Source organism: Lissotriton helveticus, chromosome 9 (assembly GCF_964261635.1).
Source record: "Lissotriton helveticus chromosome 9, aLisHel1.1, whole genome shotgun sequence".
NCBI classification, from domain to species: Eukaryota; Metazoa; Chordata; class Amphibia; order Caudata; family Salamandridae; genus Lissotriton; species Lissotriton helveticus.
In genome coordinates this window covers 185042874-185063037 of record NC_136070.1, presented here as the reverse complement: position 1 = coordinate 185063037, position 20164 = coordinate 185042874, and the positions used below count along the sequence as shown (strand labels likewise).

General features: G+C 48.8%; 1 protein-coding gene across 2 annotated transcripts in view; it reads left to right on the top strand.

Annotated features, from left to right (window-relative positions):
• TRIM9 (tripartite motif containing 9) overlaps positions 1 to 20164 on the top strand; it is a 459144-nt gene that overhangs the window by 277384 nt on the left and 161596 nt on the right. For both annotated transcript variants that reach the window (XM_078659735.1, XM_078659734.1), the window contains exon 5: positions 18714 to 18867. In XM_078659735.1, the coding sequence (XP_078515861.1) occupies positions 18714 to 18867 (154 nt within the window). The remainder of the gene's footprint in view (positions 1 to 18713; positions 18868 to 20164) is intronic.

The window sequence follows — 20164 nt, the reverse complement described above, 5'->3', positions numbered from 1 at the left end:
TACCCTGGCAGGGTATCCACAAGGTGAAAGCCAGGCATCCCGCCGCGAGGGGCCATAGTGGAGATTAAGCAAGCTATTGCCCAGAGTCGCAGAGTGTGACCCCGTGAGTCGAGTGGGCACCGGAGCGAGAATTGTCGAGTCCGTGGAATTTTTGAGCCTGAGTCCCGCCGAGGCGGGGAATCGAACCCTGGTCCACGGCCAATCTCAGCTTCCGGGTCTGCCGCCTCTAACCACTGAGCCACGCTTCTCCACATGTGACAGTGACACTTCACTGGCTTCCTCTGTGGGAGCCTTCAGGGAGAATCCCTCTTCATACCTACCTCCACCTGACACTGGACTCTGCAACACACTCCCTTACAGGCTTGATTATACCCACTCCTCTACAATGCACCTTATCTCACAGCTGACCTTGGGCCCCAGCCCCATATCAGGCACCATCGGGCACCACTTTCCTTTTTCCTGGTAAAAACATTATTAAAATCACCTTCAAACTTAAAACATTGACTATAGCATTAAATATAATTAGCACGCACTTTAAAGTATTTTTCACAATAGCCCTTATGACCAGACTGCTAATTAAATAAACAAAAACAGTAAGGCCATGACAGGACCGGCTTTAGCGCTGATGTGAAAGTCTTTTTTGGCGCCCCACCACTGACCTATTTCTCTGTAAATACCTTTACTACCACCTTCCAACAGTGCCCCTCATCCCTCCATGCCCCCCCCCCCCATTGACCTGCTCCTCGGATTCCCTCACTGCCACGCCACAAGTGCCCCTCATCTCCCCATAACCCCTCCCCTTATGACCTCCTCCTCAGATTCCCTCATTGCCACCCTCCACCAGTGCCCCTCATCTCTCTGTAGCCCCTCCCCCACATGATCTCCTCCTCAGACTCCCTCACTACCACCCTCCAACAGTGCCCCTCATCTCTCCCTTGCTCCCCCCTCCACCCCATGACCTCTTCCTCGGATTCCCTCACTGCCACACTCCAACAGTGCCCCTCATCTCTCTGTAGCCCCTCCCCCTCATGACCTCCTCCTCAGACTCCCTCACTACCACCCTCCACCAGTGCCCCTCATCTCTCTGTAGCCCCTCCCCCTCATGACCTCCTCCTCAGATTCCCGGACCACCACCCTCTACCAGTGCCGCTCATCTCTCCCTAGGTTCCCCCTCTACCCCATGACCTCTTCCTCGGATTCCCTCACTGCCACCCTCCACCAGTGCCCCTCATCGCTCCATAGCCCCTCCCACTTCCTCCTCCTCGGATTCCCTCACTGCCACACTCCTCCAGTGCTCTCATCTCTACGTAGCCCCTCTCTCATATGCATTTCATTTGTTGTATGGCGCTACTCATATCAGTGTAGTGTGTGTCAGTACTTTACACCACGCACACATTAAACAGAGACAATGAATCATACAGTATGTAAATCAGTCTACAGGGAATGTCACATTAACCAATAAGAATTACAAGGTGTAGGAATCACATGTCATCCATACTGGTGGGCAGTATATTTTAAAAGGGTTTGGTCTGGGGAAACAAAAACTTAGGATTTAAAAAGTATTCCATGGGGGTCAGCTTAAATGATAAAAATGTATATCTGCCCAAACATACTCATTTTAGCAACATTAGAATAATGAAAGACAAAGGAAGTTCTAACTATATCAAAAGAAAAAAAAAAAAGAAAAAGCAAAGTTCTAACTATACCATTCATGTTTGTATGCAGCTCTTTGGTAACAATTCATTGGTCACTGTCCTATGTTAGGATTGTAACTTCTGAATTGCAAGTAACACAAGGATCTCTGTGACAAAGGCAGTAACCCACTGAGCTTCCACATAAAATACAGTTCATATGCATTTAAAAACTACTAACAGGGGGCGTGGCCAAGATGGCGTCGGAGTAAGACGTACTTCTGAGTCGCTCCGGCGCCCGACTTGCTAAGCATTGTATAGCTTTGCCAGCAGGGCCTCATTCCGCTCTGAAACATCCGCGGAGGCCGGCGGCGTTGAACGGAGTGGTCCGGTGCTCTCGACGCATCCTGGAGCGATCTTAAGGCGCCATTGGGTGCTCTTCCAGATCCGGCCTACTGAGCACCGGCTTGGCGTGAAAACGAGGCCGCCGGGGAGTGCAGTGACTCGGCGTCGGCTGGGCGTGGCTTCGCGGAGCAGCAGCCCCATACATCGGGCTAAACAAACGGAGCCCGCCCGGGTCGACCCTGAGTGCCCCCATCGAGTGGAGGACGACGGAGCTTACAGTGCGACCCGAGGCGACCAGGAGCCCACCCTGTACCTCGAGTACCAGTGCGCGGCTGCCCCGGTGAGGAAGTGCCGGGAGGAGGGCGGACTGCCGGTGCCCACCCGAGTCGCCCGCAGTCAAGGGAATCGAATCGGAGCCCACCCGCGTGGAAGGTGACGGCCCGTGGGCCGAAGGTGAGCCCGAGCAGCGGCCCTGAGTTTCGCACGGCCAGCGGAGTCCACCCGCGGCCTGCTGATAGCGCCCGCAGCATGAGACGTTCTCCTGGGCACTGTGGATGCGAGCGGAGCCTACCCGCCAAACGAGAACTTTGCCCCGCCTGAGACAGCGCCGGGCCCTGGAGTGGTGGTGGCGCACAGGACCGGGCTGCCATACTACCGGCCGCCGCTGCACAGTGCCGACAGGGGAAGAGGAGTGAGCGAGGGCCCAGCGCAGCAGTGTGCTCCTCGGAGGAGCTGGCAAACACCACCCCACCCCCTGCGGGGCCCGTGGACACCACTGCTGAGATCTTCGGTGCCGCACGGCGGGGAGTGAAAGGCTGCCCAGGACGGAGTGTGCAGGTGAGCTTTGGACGGCTGGGAGGAACCTGAACTTTGTTGCTCGGGCGACATCGGGAGTGCTGGGAGTGGCTGTCCCTGCCCGGCGCCTCAACGCGACCCCTGCAGCCTAGGGAGTTTCCCCTATCTTTGGCCACACGGTGCCGCGCGGGGAGGCCCCCCGGGCATTGCGCTGCTTGCGACTTGAGATTGTCGGTGTGTGCGGAGTGTCTGGGATTGGACATTACCGTGAAACCCTGCACGGCCTACCTCTTGGACGGCCTTGCCCCCGAGGCTTCGCCACGATGTCGAACTTGCCACGCAAAGGGAGGACAGTGAAGGAGGGGGCCTCGAAGGGATCGCAACCGCCGAACTCCCCTGGAGCGAGTGGCTCGACCAGACAATCAGACGAGGAGGCGCCAGCCACCAGGGCTTTCATGGCGGAACTCTTTGCCTCGATCAAGGAGGACATTTCTGAGCTTCGTGCTCAACTGGCGTCGGACCTACGTGAGGTCCGGAGAGATGTGGACGGCGTTGGGGAGCGGGTAGCCGTGTTAGAAGATCATGACTTGAATATGGCAAATGACGTTCACCAGTTGCAGCAGGATGTTCTTCGCCTTACAGATCAAAACCTGAATTTGCAAGCAGAAGAAACAACATCCGTGTCAGAGCGGTCCCCTGGGATGGCGAGGCTGGTGACCTAAGGGGGTATGTGCAGGCCCTCTTCCTCCAGGTGTTGGACGAGGAAGATGTTCAGGAGATTAAGTTAGATCGAGTGCACAGAGTTGGCCTACCCAGGCGGGGTGGCCCCCCCCCAGGCATTCTTGCGTGTGTCCATGATTTTCAGATTAAAGAACGCATCCTCCGGAACGCCAGGACCCTCGGCTCCTTGAGCTTCCGAGACCATCGGCCTCAGCTATTCCAGGATTTGGCAGCATCCACGCTTCAGAAGCGGAGGGACTTCCGGCCTGTGACTGCTTATCTAAGGGAGCAGGGCGTCTCCTACTCCTGGGGTCACCCTTTCAGGATTATATTCCGATGGCAGAACAGGTTGGTGCAGCTCCGCTCTCTGAGGGCCACGAGAGACCTGTTGGGATTGGAGGAAGATTCACCATCGCAAGCGACACAGTCCTCCTCTTCGCGGCGCCGACGTCGCTCTTCATCCTGGCACCGAGTTGGGGCTTCCCCGGAGCGGCTGAGACCGGATCATTCTGTCAGTCTGCAGGAGAGGGGATCGGCGGTGGCGTCAGTGGCCTCGGCCACTCTTGCGGATCCCCAGCAATCCTCTGGAGCGGCATGATCCCTGCCTTCTTTGATAATCGGGCGCCGGAGCGCCTCTGTCCCTGCGGCCCTTGGGTACTATGGTACTTTTGGAGAAGACACCCCGGGCCTTGGTCCTGGGGGCCCCTGATCTGGAGTCCCCACCCCGATACCAGTCTGATGTGGACCCTGTGCCCTGTGGCCCATTGGAACTGACGAACCTACATTTCAGGTTGCGGGCCTTGTGCTCTGTTTTTTTTGTATTGGGGTTGTTCCGGGGGGGCGGGTCAATTGGTGTTCTGCATGTAGTTGTAATGGCAGAGCGCTTTGGTTTGGGGGTGGTGTTGGGGAGGGTGGTGGTGGCGACCTTGTGTGTTAGCTGTATGATGATGGTGTCTTCAACGATGTTTGCTCCTACGGCTCATATTTTGCTCTGTGAGATGGCTCCCTTAGCTCTTACACTTCCTGGAGGAGTGGCCGTCCTGGGAGGTTCGGGGAATAGGCGGGCGGCCCCCTTAGTATGGTTATGGCTGGGGTCTTACCCCTGGTTCCCCTTGCTTGAATGTCCTCAATGGACTTGGGCTCCAGAATGTGTCGGAGGGCTGCCTGGGTTGAGTGGCTTTCTAGGCGTGTGCATGGCGTGGTTTTTAATTTCCCATTATGCCTATTAGCATAGGAACTTGGAATGTAAAAGGCCTTAATTCCCCGCAAAAGCGGCAGAAGCTCTGGAAGTACATTGGGGACCATCATTTAGATGTGGTTGCTCTCCAGGAAACCCACTTGGCTAGGAGGGACGAACTGAGACTCCGTCATAGGCAGTTCCCTCTTATCTATAGGGCGTCCGCGGCCACGAAGCATAGAGGGGTGGCCCTTCTCTTCCGGGCTTCCCTGCACTTTCAGCCCGTCGGTGTGAATGCTGATAAGGAAGGCCGTTGGCTTATGGTGAAGGGGATGTTGCATGGCCGCCTCTGTACTTTTGCAGTGCTGTATGCTCCGAATACAGGTCAGAATGGCTTTTTGCAGGATTTGCTGGATAGGATGGGGGACTTTGTGGAGGGGCATTTGATCCTGCTGGGTGACTTCAACATGGTGTGGGACAGGGACTTGGATAGTTCTGGAGCGCGCAGAGCGGACACTGGCGTTTTCTCGGAGGAAACTAAGCGTCGGGTGGGTGATCTGGGGCTAGTAGACAGTTGGCGCTTTGTTCACACGCAGGCTAGGGACTACACTTTTTTTTCTAACGTTCATCACTCGTACTCTCGCATTGACTATGTCTTGGTTAGCCAGGCTCTTCGGGGGGATATACAGCTGTCTGCTATCTTCCCGCTCTCGTTATCCGATCATAGCCTGGTGGTTCTGGGGCTGCATTGGACCGCTGGGGGGGACGGTTGGCGTAAGTGGTACTTTCCAGCTGCTCTAGTGAGGGATGAGATGTCCTGTAAGGCCTTGCGTAAGGCTATTGGTGAATTCTTTCTCCTCAATCCTCCTTCAGACACCTCGGTATATAACACATGGGACGCGTGCAAGGCCTCCTTAAGGGGCACGTGCCTTGCTCTCAACGCGAACCTGAACAAATTGAGGCGTGAGGAGAGGGAGGCCCTTGAATCAGAACTTGCCGCCTTGGAACAGGCTCACAAGGCGAATCCTTCCAGGGTGACTCTGCGCCCCCTGACGGCAGTGCGAGGGAAGCTGAGGGCCCATTATAACAACAGAGCGGAATTTACTCTTTTGCGTCTTCGGCGTGCCTCCTACTCCCAAGGCAACAAAATTGGGAGCCATCTTGCCCGGCAGCTTCGGGACAAACGTGAACGAGATTATATAGGTGGTATACGTGACCACGCGGGCTCTGTTCAGCACAGAGACGCGGACAAAGCGGCCATCTTTGGGCGCTTCTATGCAGCGCTTTACTCGGGAGATGCTCTCGATCCGGAGGCTCAATCCAAGTTTCTGGAGGGTTTGCCTCTTCCGAAAGTCTCTACAGAATGGAATGACTTGCTGTCCTCCCCCATCACGCGAGAGGAGGTCCTGGATGCCATCAAGGCCTTGAAGCTGCATAAGGCCCCTGGGCCTGACGGCTACACGGCCCTCTTCTACAAGACGTTCGCATCTGACATTTGCGATTCTTTAGTCTCTCTCTTCAATGCCATGGCGACTGATGGTAGGACCACGGACTCTATGGCCGAGGCGTTGATTACTGTTATCCCCAAGCCGGGGAAAGACCCCACTTCTTGTACATCTTATCGCCCAATAGCGCTCCTCAACCTAGACGCTAAATTGTACTCCTCCATATTGGCGGGCAGACTGCAAGACCTGATGCCTGCCCTGATCCATCCTGATCAATCTGGTTTCATTAAGGGTAGGCAGACTCACGATAATCTGCGCCGCGTCGTCCACCTCATTGAAAAAGCGGAACGGTTCCGCATGCCTGCGGTACTGATAGGACTTGACGCGGAGAAAGCCTTCGATCGCGTCGATTGGGGGTTTTTACACCAGACTTTGGTGGCCTTTGGGTTTTCGCCCCACTTCGTGCGAATGATTGAGGCCAACTACAGTAGCCCTACTTCCCGAGTGTTGGTCAACGGCCACAGGTCCGGAAGCTTCTGCCACTCCAGAGGGACGCGCCAGGGGTGTCCCCTCTCGCCCCTCCTCTTCGCTCTTAGCATAGAGCCATTGGCGTTGGCGGTGCGGGAGAATGAGCGGATTCTAGGGCTTCCTTTTACGGGTGAGCAACATAAGATCTCGCTCTTTGCCGACGATGTCTTATTGTCCATTCGTGACCCAGCGTTGTCACTCCCCCATGTTCACTCGGTACTCTCCGCTTATGAGGAGGTTGCAGGATTTAAGGTTAACTTTGATAAGTCCTACATCTTGAACCTGACCCTATCACCGGAGGAGGTACAGCGGATCCGGTCGCTTACTCCGCTTACGCGGGCGTCGTCATCCTTGCTCTATCTGGGAGTGCGACTGACTCCCACCGTGGGTGCCCTGTTCCAAGCTAATTTCCCGTCGATGTTGACATCAATCCGGGCTGAACTGGAGCGATGGAAACCCAAATTTATCTCATGGCTGGGCAGGATCCATGCGCTCAAAATGGTTCTCCTCCCCAAGCTCTTATATCTGTTTCAGGCTTTACCCATCCCGATAGGACTGGACTTCTTTCGCCGATTGAAGACCTTGATGCTGAAATATGTCTGGCAAGGTGGCCGAGCGCGGCTTCCATTTGCGGTTCTTCGACGCCCGCGATTGGAGGGTGGAGTGGGCTTTCCAGATATGCATCTATATTACAAGGCTGCCCAATTGAGAATTTTGGTGGAGTGGTCCCAACAGCTTTCGGAGAAGCATTGGCTACATATGGACCGGAGTGTCGCGGGCCGCTCCATCTGGGATCTAGCCTGGAAGCCTAAGATGGACCGACCCAGGAATACATACATCAGCACTCCCACGAGCACGGTTTTGAAGGTTTGGGATACGGTGAGCGGCGATGACCGTTGGACCACATTCCCATCCCCATTCACCCCAATTCATTTTAACCCGGCCTTCCCCCCGGCTCTGACGGAGGGTCCGTTTGAGACTTGGAGGGAGGGCGGCTGCAGGGCCCTCACCCACCTGTTCCATGGCGCCGAACCCCTCACTTTCCACAACTGTATGAGGGACTATGGAGTTCTCCCGACGGAGCGATATAGACATCTTCAGCTCCTACACTGGGCGACGTCGCCTGCAGTTGTGGATGCCGCTACCAGACCTCTGACGAAATTTGAGTCTTTTCTCCTTCGCACTTCCACCATGAAAGGAGCGATCTCTTTTCTGTATAGATTGCTCTTAGATACTACTATGTCTCCGCGGCCGCGATATCAAGACCACTGGGAGTCCACTCTAGGGAGGGACATCTCCGTCAACGAGTGGCAGGGATTATGGCGAGATGTGACGGCACATAACCACTCTACTGACCTCAGGGAGGCCCACATGAAACTCATCTTTGATTGGTACTTATATCCGTCTAAATTACACCGCATATTTCCAACTACTTCAGATAGATGCTGGCGGGGTTGTGGGATGTTGGGGGACTTTAGCCATATATGGTGGGACTGCCCCACCATTCGGCCGTTCTGGGCCGAGATTCTCTCCCACCTAAAGGATATTTTGGGCTATCCAATCCCTGACTCCATGGCCTTTGTCCTATTAGGCCTAAGGGATCCATTGCTTGAGCACCAAACTAGGGCGGATAAGCGTGTCATGTGGTTGTGTTTGGGTGCGGCTAAGATGACTTTGGCGGCTGCTTGGAAGTCCCCATCTACCCCTGCTGTTTCCTTGTGGCATGCCCGGTTATGGCGTTTGTTGAGCATGGAACGTCTTTCTGACATATTCCGGGGGAACTTTAAGAATTTTATGTGCAATTGGGGCCCACTTGTGAGATTTCTGTCCCGAGGCCTGCCTTCGGCGGTATGCCCATCAGCGCTGAGGTCCCTACATCTCTTCCAAGTCTGAGCAACTTAGGGATGTCTTCCATAAACTGCGGGAGTCACTGTGTTGGTTTGTGAGCTTGATTGTCGCCACCACTGGGGGGGGTGGGAGTGGGGGGAGGACGAGGGAGGGGGGGTAGTTGGGGAAGTTAATTCTGGGTTCCTTCTCCTGTTGCGACTTGCCTGGCTCTTGGGTTGGACATTAGACCTCGGCTGAGGTTGGGGCTGCTTTTCTTGACCACGAACAATGCATTCACGGTTGGAGCACCAGGAATGATCTGAACACTGTGATGGGCGGACTTCCGGCCCGAACCCTGTTGCTTTGCCTGGCTGCTGTCATCTTGTAGTGGACTTTGGAGTTCTACTGCCCCTTCCTTTGCGAACGCTTCCCCTCCCCAATTTTTTGCTCCCCCTGTGTGGGGATTTGTGGCGACCTGTCGCCTGTTCTTCCTTTCCTCTTTTCTTGATCCTCTTGCTCTATTCCCCTTCCCCCTTTCCGATTCACTTGCATATTACAAAATAAAAATTAAAAAAAAAAAAAAAACTACTAACAGACAAATGATTGCTCTCCAGCATGATCATTAATCACCAGCGTTATCTGGGCATTTTGTAGTGTCTAATTGTTGTCCTGCATCAGCCATGATAATGATAAAAACTGTTTACATGAAGTGCACATGAAGTATGTGTGGTGCTGGGCCTGTGCAGATTTTTCAAAGAAAAACAAATAGTAACACATTCTCTTACCTACTACTTCATTGGTTAAACTGTGTGTCACAGGCAGCCTGATGTGGTAAGCAGCTGCAGGGGTCAGGAAAGGTGAATAGGAATAACCAAACTTATTTTCTCCTGCGCTGCATAGAAAAAGAAATATCCACGCAGCAGAACAGTAGGCAAAGGTTACCCAAGTCAAAGAAAGGATGTGTCACCTTTCGCCACGTGAAAATGAAGGGGTGAAAAACTAAACAAAGCCTTGTTAATTATGTAAATGGTCTTTTAAAGACATGTGAAGTACTCGGGTGCGGCTGTGATAATCGCTGTCTCAGCCCGGACGCGCACACACACACAGAGACACCCTTGCGGACCTGCCTTCAAGCCCTCACTGCGAGGGCCAAGGCTCCTGTTTGGGTGGGCCTGGCCCACCCGGCCCACCCGCTAGAACCGGGTCTGGTGCCATTCATATCATCTTATGAACTTCCTTCGAAGTCTTCATTAAACAAGAATCTGACCTGTACTTTGCTGCTGCTTTGCAAAAGCCAATAGATATGCAAGAACCCAACTCGTTCCTGTAGCCATGCTGCTCTGACATGCCCAAACTTGAAACTACCAGGATTCCCTGACAAACTTCACTGTAAGGTTTGTGTAGGTCACGGCACAGTCCATCTTGTGTTTGGAGTTGGGGTCCATAGTTTTGCTGGAAATCAATAAGAAAGACGAGTTCCTGGTCTGATAGGTGCTCTTCCAAGTTCTTGTTATGAAGCCTCTCCCTAGACATCATCGTCTGATCCGAGATATGATTGATTTTATGCCAACCTATTACATCCTTTTTATGACCAGACAGTATTCTCTTCTGTGTCTTTTTAATCAAAGTCTCACACCAAACTGCAAAACCTGAGGAGCAGATGGCCAGGAGATGCTTCTGAATGTCAACTGTGTACACAACTTCAGCATGGCCCATCTGAGTGTTGGTGATACTGTTTTTAGCCTGGCTTTTCAAACCTAGAAGTAATCCATCTTCTTGTAGAAATCTGTACACATTCTGCACAATCAAGTAAAAGTACACAGTAAACCATTCAGAAGAGTATTGAAAGAAGCATTGGGTATTGTACATGACATGAGGGGAAAGATGCTACAATTTGGACTTCATCCACTATCATTGTGTTCTGGCAGAGGAATTGAAAGCTTGATAAATTTGACAGGACACAAACCACAAGTTCCAACTTCTTAATGATTCAGTGGCAACAGGGTTTTTGTTAATTCCTATTAGTCGTATGGAAATCCGCATGTTACGTCCTATTATATACCATACATGCAAAACAAGAAAATACATACAGGATACACTGGGTCACCTGCTCCCAAGAAGCCACCAATAGATTTGTGTTTCTCGACCAGTATTCCAAGAAAATCGGCAGGGTGGGAATGCTTCTTAAATTGGGCCCACATTGTCTTCTTTAAAGGCTGAGTCTTTGATACAAACCTAGGAAAACCACAATAGCAGGAAATAGCTGGTGGTCTTATTCCACTTAGGCCAAGGATTAGAAGGGGGCGGTATAAGATGTGGTATTAAAAACAATCCAATAAATACTGACACCATGGGGCATGCTAAATGCATCATATTTCGAAATGTTCCACAAAAATGGGGAATTACTGGTGGATTTGGTGTGTGCGTACCGAATTGTATGTATTAGAATTTACCACTCTTTTGTACCAGGTAACTGTTTTGCATGCTTGACCTGCCACAATTCACTAGGGGAGAATTGCAAGAGGTATGTTAATAATTGCATCACTCAGAATTACGATCTCTGTGCAACTTACTGCCACCTCATGATCAGGGCCTTAACTTATTTATATGAGTACGTTAGAAAATCCCTTAAAGATCCTGTAAACCATCTGTTGGTTAAGAGCTCTCAGAAAGCTGTGTTAAGCTTTCTATTGGTTAAGAGCTCTCAGAAGGCTGTGTTAAGCATTCTATTTGTTAAGAGCTCTTACAAGGCTGTGTTAAGCTTTCTATTGGATAAGAGCTCTCAGAAGGCTGTGTTAAACTTTCTGTTGGTTAACAGCTCTCAGAAGGTTGTGTTAAACTTTCTCTTGCATGTGATTACCCTTTCTCCCTGAGCAAGGAGAAAGGAGACAATTCAAATGGACAAAAGTAAGAATGTTGGACAGTGTGTAACCTTCTGTCTGCCTTCATAAAGCTAAAACACAATAACCATCCTTCTCAATGTATAAGTGCAACCTGCCTAAATACTGCTTTTGGTACTAGAGGTACAATGTTTTTTTTACAAAGGAGTGTGCTCAGCAAAAGCATTACACAACAGCTTTTAGCAGAGCCCGCCCCCACAGGGGGCCTCAGGGGCTGGTGCCATAATGACCACCAGAGACCTGAAAAAGCCAGTTTGGGCCGCCTCAGCATGCCCAACAAGGGGGAAGTCTCCTCACTCCCCCTCCCCAGTCAAGAGTGCGTGCCAAAGTAAACACGAAAATAATTGGCCAATAGGTGGCCAGGTGATGTTTTGAATTCAAACCACAAAAAGGAGGATGCCCGGTCAAGGAGGTGTGTGCTGTAGTACAGAAAGCTAAGGTAAGAGAAAGCGACATACTATGTGTGAAGAGTCATATCTGGCTGAGAAATTTCCATCTGACCACCCTTATTTTGGCGGAGTATCGTTATGTGGGAGTTGTAGTATGATCTCAATATCACCCAGACCATCAGAAGACGGTACGGATATGGATCTTCAAGAAACTCTAGCCAAGATAATGCTCGAAGAGTGGAAAAATGAGGTGCAGTGCTTAAGTGAAAGTGATGATTAAAATTGACTAACTAGACAAAAAGTATGTTTATTAGAGATTGTCTAGGTGTCAAGGTTAAAACCACGCCCTGTAGTGGAAATTAATAACTACAAAGTGGCGCTGTGCAGAGTGGTCGACAAGTTTCAGCTTATTGGATGAATTATCCGGCTTTCTTCAGGACCCGATGGTGAAATTAGCTACTGCAAATTACACGGTGAAGTGAAATAAACAATAATACTTTACAGTACAGAAGTCTCAGAGGACCTTGGAGCCCCAATGTATCCTTGAGATATACGTATTTCTGTTCCTGTTGATAAAAAACAATAACAATTCACAACAAACATATATAGCCACACAGAACAAAGAAACTGTACACACAACACACAGGCGTCAGTTATACCCAGCGCCAGATAAAGAGTATTAAATCTCTTTCACAGAGAGGTATTAGCCTCCACTGAGATACTCACCCAGCTCTGTGTGGGAGAAGACCTCACCTCACCCGGCAATCTACTCAGGAAATTGAGGCCCGCTCTAATATGCAAAAGAACAATAAGGACACACATTAGATCAAAGCTTTGTGTCCCGCTCAATGGCACTGCATAAAAAACCTGGTTCACAGAGTGCTAGACCCCACACCATCAGAACCATGACCAACTAACACAGGGTCAGCATAGTGTCCCAATTATTAATGTTGTTGTTGGAAGCAATGTAAAAAGAAGAAGAAAAATAATAATATTAATAATAAATAACAACCCAATTCTGCTCTTACTATTTACAAGAAGTGAAGCGGTAGGCAGGGGAGTAGATTTTGTAAGATACCTGGGAGAGCCTCAAAAGAGATGTCAGATAATGTTAAACTGAAGGAAAGACAGTTCCTTTTCTATAGACAGCTCAAACCAGCCCAACAATAGCCCCTGAATGGCTCACCTGTCCGTCGGTACCCCTCTCAGTCATCCAAGAGGAAGTGGAGGTACCGACCGGACAGTCATAGGTGTATTTATACTGTCGTTGATTGGACTAATCGCCTGTTAGGACGACCAATTAGTGTCTAAGGAGGCGCATTACCGTTCGCGCATGTGTGGCAGACACTACTCTCTGCGCCGTAGTGCGCGTGTATTAAATGGCACCAGTGACGATGTGCTTCAAAAGAAGGGGCCGCACATGCGCCAAGGAACAGCGCTGCGGTTGTACTGCTACGCGCATGGGCAGTGCGTGTGTGTCCGGTAGCAACCACCAAGTGCGATTACAAAAGGGAACCGCACATGCGCCGACGATCTCCGCGTCTATTCCAGTACGCACATGAGCAGTGTGCGCTCGCGTTTGTTCGGGATAATAAGCGCTGGATATTCATCCGCGCATGGGCAATGGCGATTTCTTGCCTATGTTGTTTAAACAGTATATTTGCTCTCTAAATAGAAAGCTAAATTACTACACATAAAAGCGGCAGTGGAATAATGTATTCTCCTGTGTGGAAGTCAAAAAAGGAGAAATGATTATTAGTATAACAAGATCCTCTAAAAATCATAGCCAGCAAGGTGTAGACGGGTATGCTTACTATCATCAGGTTGATTGCTCTTGGAGATAAAGGAAAGACAAGTGGAGTGGAGAAGTGTGGCTCACTGCTTAGAGCGGCAGTCCCTGGTGTAGAGGCCTGGCCCGGGACCAGGGTTCAAATCCCGCCTCGGCTGATCTCGGTGATCTCGGCGGTTCTTGGGCTCATAATTCCTCGGACCTGATTTCTCGCCTCGGTGCCTACTCTGAGCACGAGTCCCACGCTGCAACTCTGGGCAATAGCTTGCTTAGTCTCCACAACGGCCCCCTACAGCGCTGGGGATGCCTGGTTGCACCCCGGGGATGCCCAGGAGTGGACATTTCACAGGGAAAAGCCAGGATGGGTTCCCTGGCGGTATGAGTACAGCGCCAGGACACTCCTGAGTATCAGTGCGCTCTATAAATACGCCTACAAACTATAAAGCCGAGGAAGAGTAGCAAATTGGCACAGCTATACAAAGGCTAATAGTTATAGTATTAATGATCAAAAGAAGGTGCATACCCTGAGATCGTGGGTTTAGGAGGTACAACTATATGTAAATGTCTGAAGCAGTATAATACAGTTTAGAGGGAAACCCAGGGGATAGCATCGTTCAATCCTTGTGTATCACAGTCTTGTAGTGCCTATGTCAACTTGGTCTGTCTTGTAAGTTTGTGGACATGCGTTGCAGGATCCACAAGGGAAATGCCCTCGCACGGGTGGAAGATTCCACAGTGTATTTGTGGTGTCTGTGGTCTGTAGTCTCGGCCTTGTGTGTACCAAGGAATCGCGTAGGTTTGGTGCTCTTTTGAACGAAAACAGAGGTAGAGGCACTCCAGTTTGTGCCACATTCAAAATATTCCAGTGCCTACTGACAATTTTCTGGATTTTATTTGAGAGGCTACTGAAGGTACTAACAAAGGTGAGCCTCTCTAGTGGTGGTTTTTCAGATTTTTTCTCCAAGAGGGCCTCACGATTATTACTGGAGGCTCGTTTCCATGCCTTTTTACAAGCAACTTAGGATATTTTCTCTCCTGAAGTTGTATGGATAGTTGTACAGCATGTTTCTCAAAAAGTGGTCGAGATGAGCAATTTCTACGCACTCGCAGAAACTGTCCCACAGGTAAATTCTCGCGCAGAGACCGAGGATGATGACTGTTGAATACAAGTAATGAGTTTCTTGACATAGGTTTCTTATAGAGTTCACTCTCAAGTTTGCCATCGCTGGGAAAGATAGAGATAGTGCGAGGGCATTTCCCTTGTGGATCCTGCAACGCATGTCCACAAACTTACAAGACAGACCAAGTTGACATAGGCACTACAAGACCGTGGTTGCTCAAGAAACACACAAATTGCAACACTGAAGGTGTGATATACTTGATAACTTGTCCGTGTTCACTCAAGTATGTTGGTCACACTACTCGCAAAATGAAAGTTCGAATCAGCGAACATAAGAGCACCATTAGACGCCAGAAACAGTCCACGTGCCTTACCAACCACTTCCTTTCTATGAAACATAAGGCTGAGGATTTGCGGTGGGTAATCTTAGAACATCCGATTGTTCCACCACACATCAGCGATGTTTCTAAATTTCTATTCTTGAAAGAACAGAAGTGGATTTATAAACTTTAATGTGATACACAAGGATTGAACAATGCTATCCCCTGGGTTTCCCTCTAAACTGTATTATACTGCTTCAGCCATTTACATATAGTTGTACCTCCTAAACCCACAATCTCAGGGTATGCACCTTCTTTTGATCATTAATACAATAACTATTAGCCTTTGTATAGCTGTGCCAATTTGCTACTCTTCCTCGGCTTTATAGTTTGTCTTTCCTTTATCTCCAAGAGCAATCAACCTGATGATAGTAAGCATACCTGTCTACACCTTGCTGGCTATGATTTTTAGAGGATCTTGTTATACTAATAATCATTTCTCCTTTTTTGACTTCCACACAGGAGAATACATTATTCCACTGCCGCTTTTATGTGTAGTAATTTAGCTTTCTATTTAGAGAGCAAATATACTGTTTAAACAACATAGGCGAGAAATCGCCATTGCCCATGCGCGGATGAATATCCAGCGCTTATTATCCCGAACAAACGCGAGCGCACACTGCTCATGTGCGTACTGGAATAGACGCGGAGATCGTCGGCGCATGTGCGGTTCCCTTTTGTAATCGCACTTGGTAGTTGCTACCGGACACACACGCACTGCCCATGCGCGTAGCAGTACAACCGCAGCGCTGTTCCTTTGCGCATGTGCGGCCCCTTCTTTTGAAGCACATCGTCACTGGTGCCATTTAATACACGCGCACTACGGCGCAGAGAGTAGTGTCTGCCACACATGCGCGAACGGTAATGCGCCTCCTTAGACACTAATTGGTCGTCCTAACAGGCGATTAGTCCAATCAACGACAGTATAAATACACCTATGACTGTCCGGTCGGTACCTCCACTTCCTCTTGGATGACTGAGAGGGGTACCGACGGACAGGTGAGCCATTCAGGGGCTATTGTTGGGCAGGTTTGAGATGTCTATAGAGAAGGAACTGTCTTTCCTTCAGTTTAACATTATCTGACATCTCTTTTGAGGCTCTCCCAGGTATCTTACAAAATCTACTCCCCTGCCTACCGCTTCACTTCTTGTAAATAGTAAGAGCAGAATTGGGTTGTTATTTATTATTAATATTATTATTTTTCTTCTTCTTTTTACATTGCTTCCAACAACAACATTAATAATTGGGACACTATGCTGACCCTGTGTTAGTTGGTCATGGTTCTGATGGTGTGGGGTCTAGCACTCTGTGAACCAGGTTTTTTATGCAGTGCCATTGAGCGGGACACAAAGCTTTGATCTAATGTGTGTCCTTATTGTTCTTTTGCATATTAGAGCGGGGCCTCAATTTCCCGAGTAGGTTGCCGGGTGAGGTGAGGTCTTCTCCCACACAGAGCTGGGTGAGTATCTCAGTGGAGGCTAATACCTCTCTGTGAAAGAGATTTAATACTCTTTATCTGGCGCTGGGTATAACTGACGCCTGTGTGTTGTGTGTACAGTTTCTTTGTTCTGAGTGGCTATATATGTTTGTTGTGAATTGTTATTGTTTTTTATCAACAGGAACAGAAATACGTATATCTCAAGGATACATTGGGGCTCCAAGGTCCTCTGAGACTTCTGTACTGTAAAGTATTATTGTTCATTTCACTTCACCGTGTAATTTTGCAGTAGCTAATTTCACCATCGGGCCCTGAAGAAAGCCGGATAATTCATCCAATAGGCTGAAACTTGTCGACCACTCTGCACACCGCCACTTTGTAGTTATTAATTTCCACTACAGGGTGTGGTTTTAACCTTGACACCTAGACAATCTCTAATAAACATACTTTTTGTCTAGTTAGTCAATTTTAATCATCACTTTCACTTAAGCACTGCACCTCATTTTTCCACTCTTCGAGCATTATCTTGGCTAGAGTTTCTTGAAGATCCATATCCGTACCGTCTTTTGATGGTCTGGGTGATATTGAGATCATACTACAACTCCCACATGACGATACCCTGCCAAAATAAGGGTGGTCAGATGGGAATTTCTCAGCCAGATATGACTCTTCACACATAGTATGTCGCTTTCTCTTACCTTAGCTTTCTGTACTACAGCACACACCTCCTTGACCGGGCATCCTCCTTTTTGTGGTTTGGTTATTTGAAGGGGTTATGGGATGCTAGGTCGGTAAATATCCCCTTGACCCTCTTTATACAGTATTTTTCTTGATGTTTTGAATTCCCCAATGGGGGGACGCCGCCACATACCAGAGGGGGACAATGGGGGGTTATAAGCACATCACTGCGCCAGCACAGGTTACTTTTGGAAGCTGGGGGCGGCGTGCAGATCCACTTTAAAGACCCACCCCATCCACACCGAGCAACAGCATTATCGCAGTGCTGGACGAAATGTAAGGAGGATAAGAAGGGGTACATTTGTTGGTAAGGAGGCACACCTGCTGGGCGGTGTGCAGGAAGAAGGCCGCTCTCCTGGGGATACCTTACGGCAGGGTGAGTAGGCTGGAAGGGGGGAACAAGCAGAGACGGCACTCGCAGCCCAGACCAGCCCGATGGCAGGGCACAAAATTGACAAACAAGGTAGCAAGTCGGGGCCTAACTCCATGGAGAGGCTACCCCCTCACATAATCGGTGTGAAAACCGACAGGGAACTTTATGACCCCATAAAACAGCATATATGATTGCCTAAACAAACTAAGAGATGTCGCAGGTAAGGCAAGTGATTGTGATATTTCAGAAATAATTTATGACCTGTCAGCCGTTGTGAGTTAGCTTGTGACGTGATTTACGAGCTTGTCAAAATTATTTATGACTGCTAAATGCACTGAATAGCTTGTCAAAAATGGGTTATGACGCTGATTTATGGCCTCGTCATATTCGAGTTATGACTGCGGTAATGTAATGCAAAAAGTATTTCATACATGGAATGCAAAATAAACTGTGGCCAACATCTACCACAAGAAACAAGACTCAACACGTGTTTGGCAAACTTGGTTGGAATGTATGTAAAGAATGACATGCCTGACAGTTTTTGGGAGTCGGTCCAGTGTAGGGGTTAGTGAAAAAAAGTCTAACCCTTAGCGTTGTGGAAATGTAAAGTTTATTTGTGGCATTTTGCCATTCTTTTGTGTATCCTATTTTATTAAACAAAGAAATATTTTTTTTTACACAAAACGTGTATTTATAAATGTTGCTGTGAGGCATTACACTAAGAGCATACTTTATTCAGGAAAATAAACTAAATTCGCACATAAAGTTGGGGAGCATTCATTCTTAATTATTTAATCTTTTGTCTCTTGATCAAGGTGGGGGTTTGGGGCAAGTTGGTGATGGTGAACGCATTAAACCATAGTTCGCATACTGGCTTGCATTTTTCTGGGATCTTGGCCAGTATTTTATAAAATATCGAAAGTGCATACAGGCTGGGAAGTACCTAGGTTAAGTACTATGGAAAAAGTGACGTATATGCTATGATTTTCTTTGGTGGTGTGATCTCTTTGCTTCAGTGCTGCTCCTCTATATGTGTAACAATTGCAGCACCATATGATGTTGGAAGCATCTATCCGTCAAGTGTGATCTCTGAGACTGAATGCTTTTCTGCCATCAGATATCAGATGCCCTCATCCGGCGGGTGCACCTAACAGAAGATCAGTGGGGCAAAGGGACCCTCACGCCCAGAATGACCACCGACTTTGATCTGAATCTGGACAGCGCGCCTCTCCTGCAGTCCATCCACCAGCTGGACTTTGTGCAGATGAAAGGTAGAGGCAGCTTTCCATTGAAACAGAGATCAGTAGTAGTGCACTGTAAAGCCTATGTTCGAAGGAGGCGTGTTTAACAAGCAGAAAATGTTGTGTTATGTCCCTATATGGCTTATGTGTTATATATTTCTAAAAGTGCACGTTCAGCGATGTTCCTGGCACCATGCAAACGTTTAATGAGAGAGCATGATTATGGCTAGACAGCCAAACTTAGCATGAGGAAACATAGCTTCTGTGCACATGCACGACATGTGTGCGCATACATGAATGGTGCTCATCTGGGATGTGGTGTGCAGACCTGAGCAAGTGAGTATACATGATCTGATTCGCAGACATAACCACCTATGTGTATATGAGCTAAGTGTGCATGCGTTTTCTAAAGCACATAAATGAATTTATGCAGGTATGATGCTCTAGTGTGCATACATGAACTGGTGTACATACACGATCTGATGTGCTGAAATGAGCAAGTGAGCATTCATGAGATGAGTCGTATATATTAGTACTTATGCGTGCATTAGCTAAGTGTGCATGTGTGAGCTGAAGCACATAAATGAGTCTATGCAGGTATGAGCGAGTTTGCATAAATCATCTGGTGTGCAGACATGAGCATGTAAGCATTCATGAGCTGAGTCGCATACATGAGCACCTATGCGGATATGAGCTAAGTGTGCATGCGTGAACTAGAGCACATAATAGAATCTATGCAGGTATGATGAGCTAGTGTGCATACATGAGCTAACTGCAAATACAGGAGCTGGTGTGCATCCACAATCTGGTGTGCAGACATGAGCATGTGAGCATTCATGAGCTGAGTCATATACATGAGCACTTATGCGTGACTTAGCTAAGTGTGCATGCAGGAGCTAAAGCACATAAATGAGTCTTTGCAGCTATGCGCAAATGTGCATAAACCATCTGGCGTGCAGACATGAGCAAGTGAGCATTCATGAGCTTAGTCGCATACATGATTACCCATGTGTATATGAGCTAAGTGTATATGCGTGAGCTAGAGCACATAAACAAGTCTATGCAGCTATGAGTGAGTTTGCATAAATCATCTGGTGTGCAGACATGAGCAAGTGATCATTCATGAGCTTAGTCGCATACATGATTACCCATGTGTATATGAGCTAAGTGTATATGCGGGAGATAGAGCACATAAACAAGTCTATGCAGCTATGAGCGAGTTTGCATAAATCATCTGGTGTGCAGACATGAGCAAGTGATCATTCATGAGCTTAGTCGCATACATGATTACCCATGTGTATATGAGCTAAGTGTATATGCGTGAGAT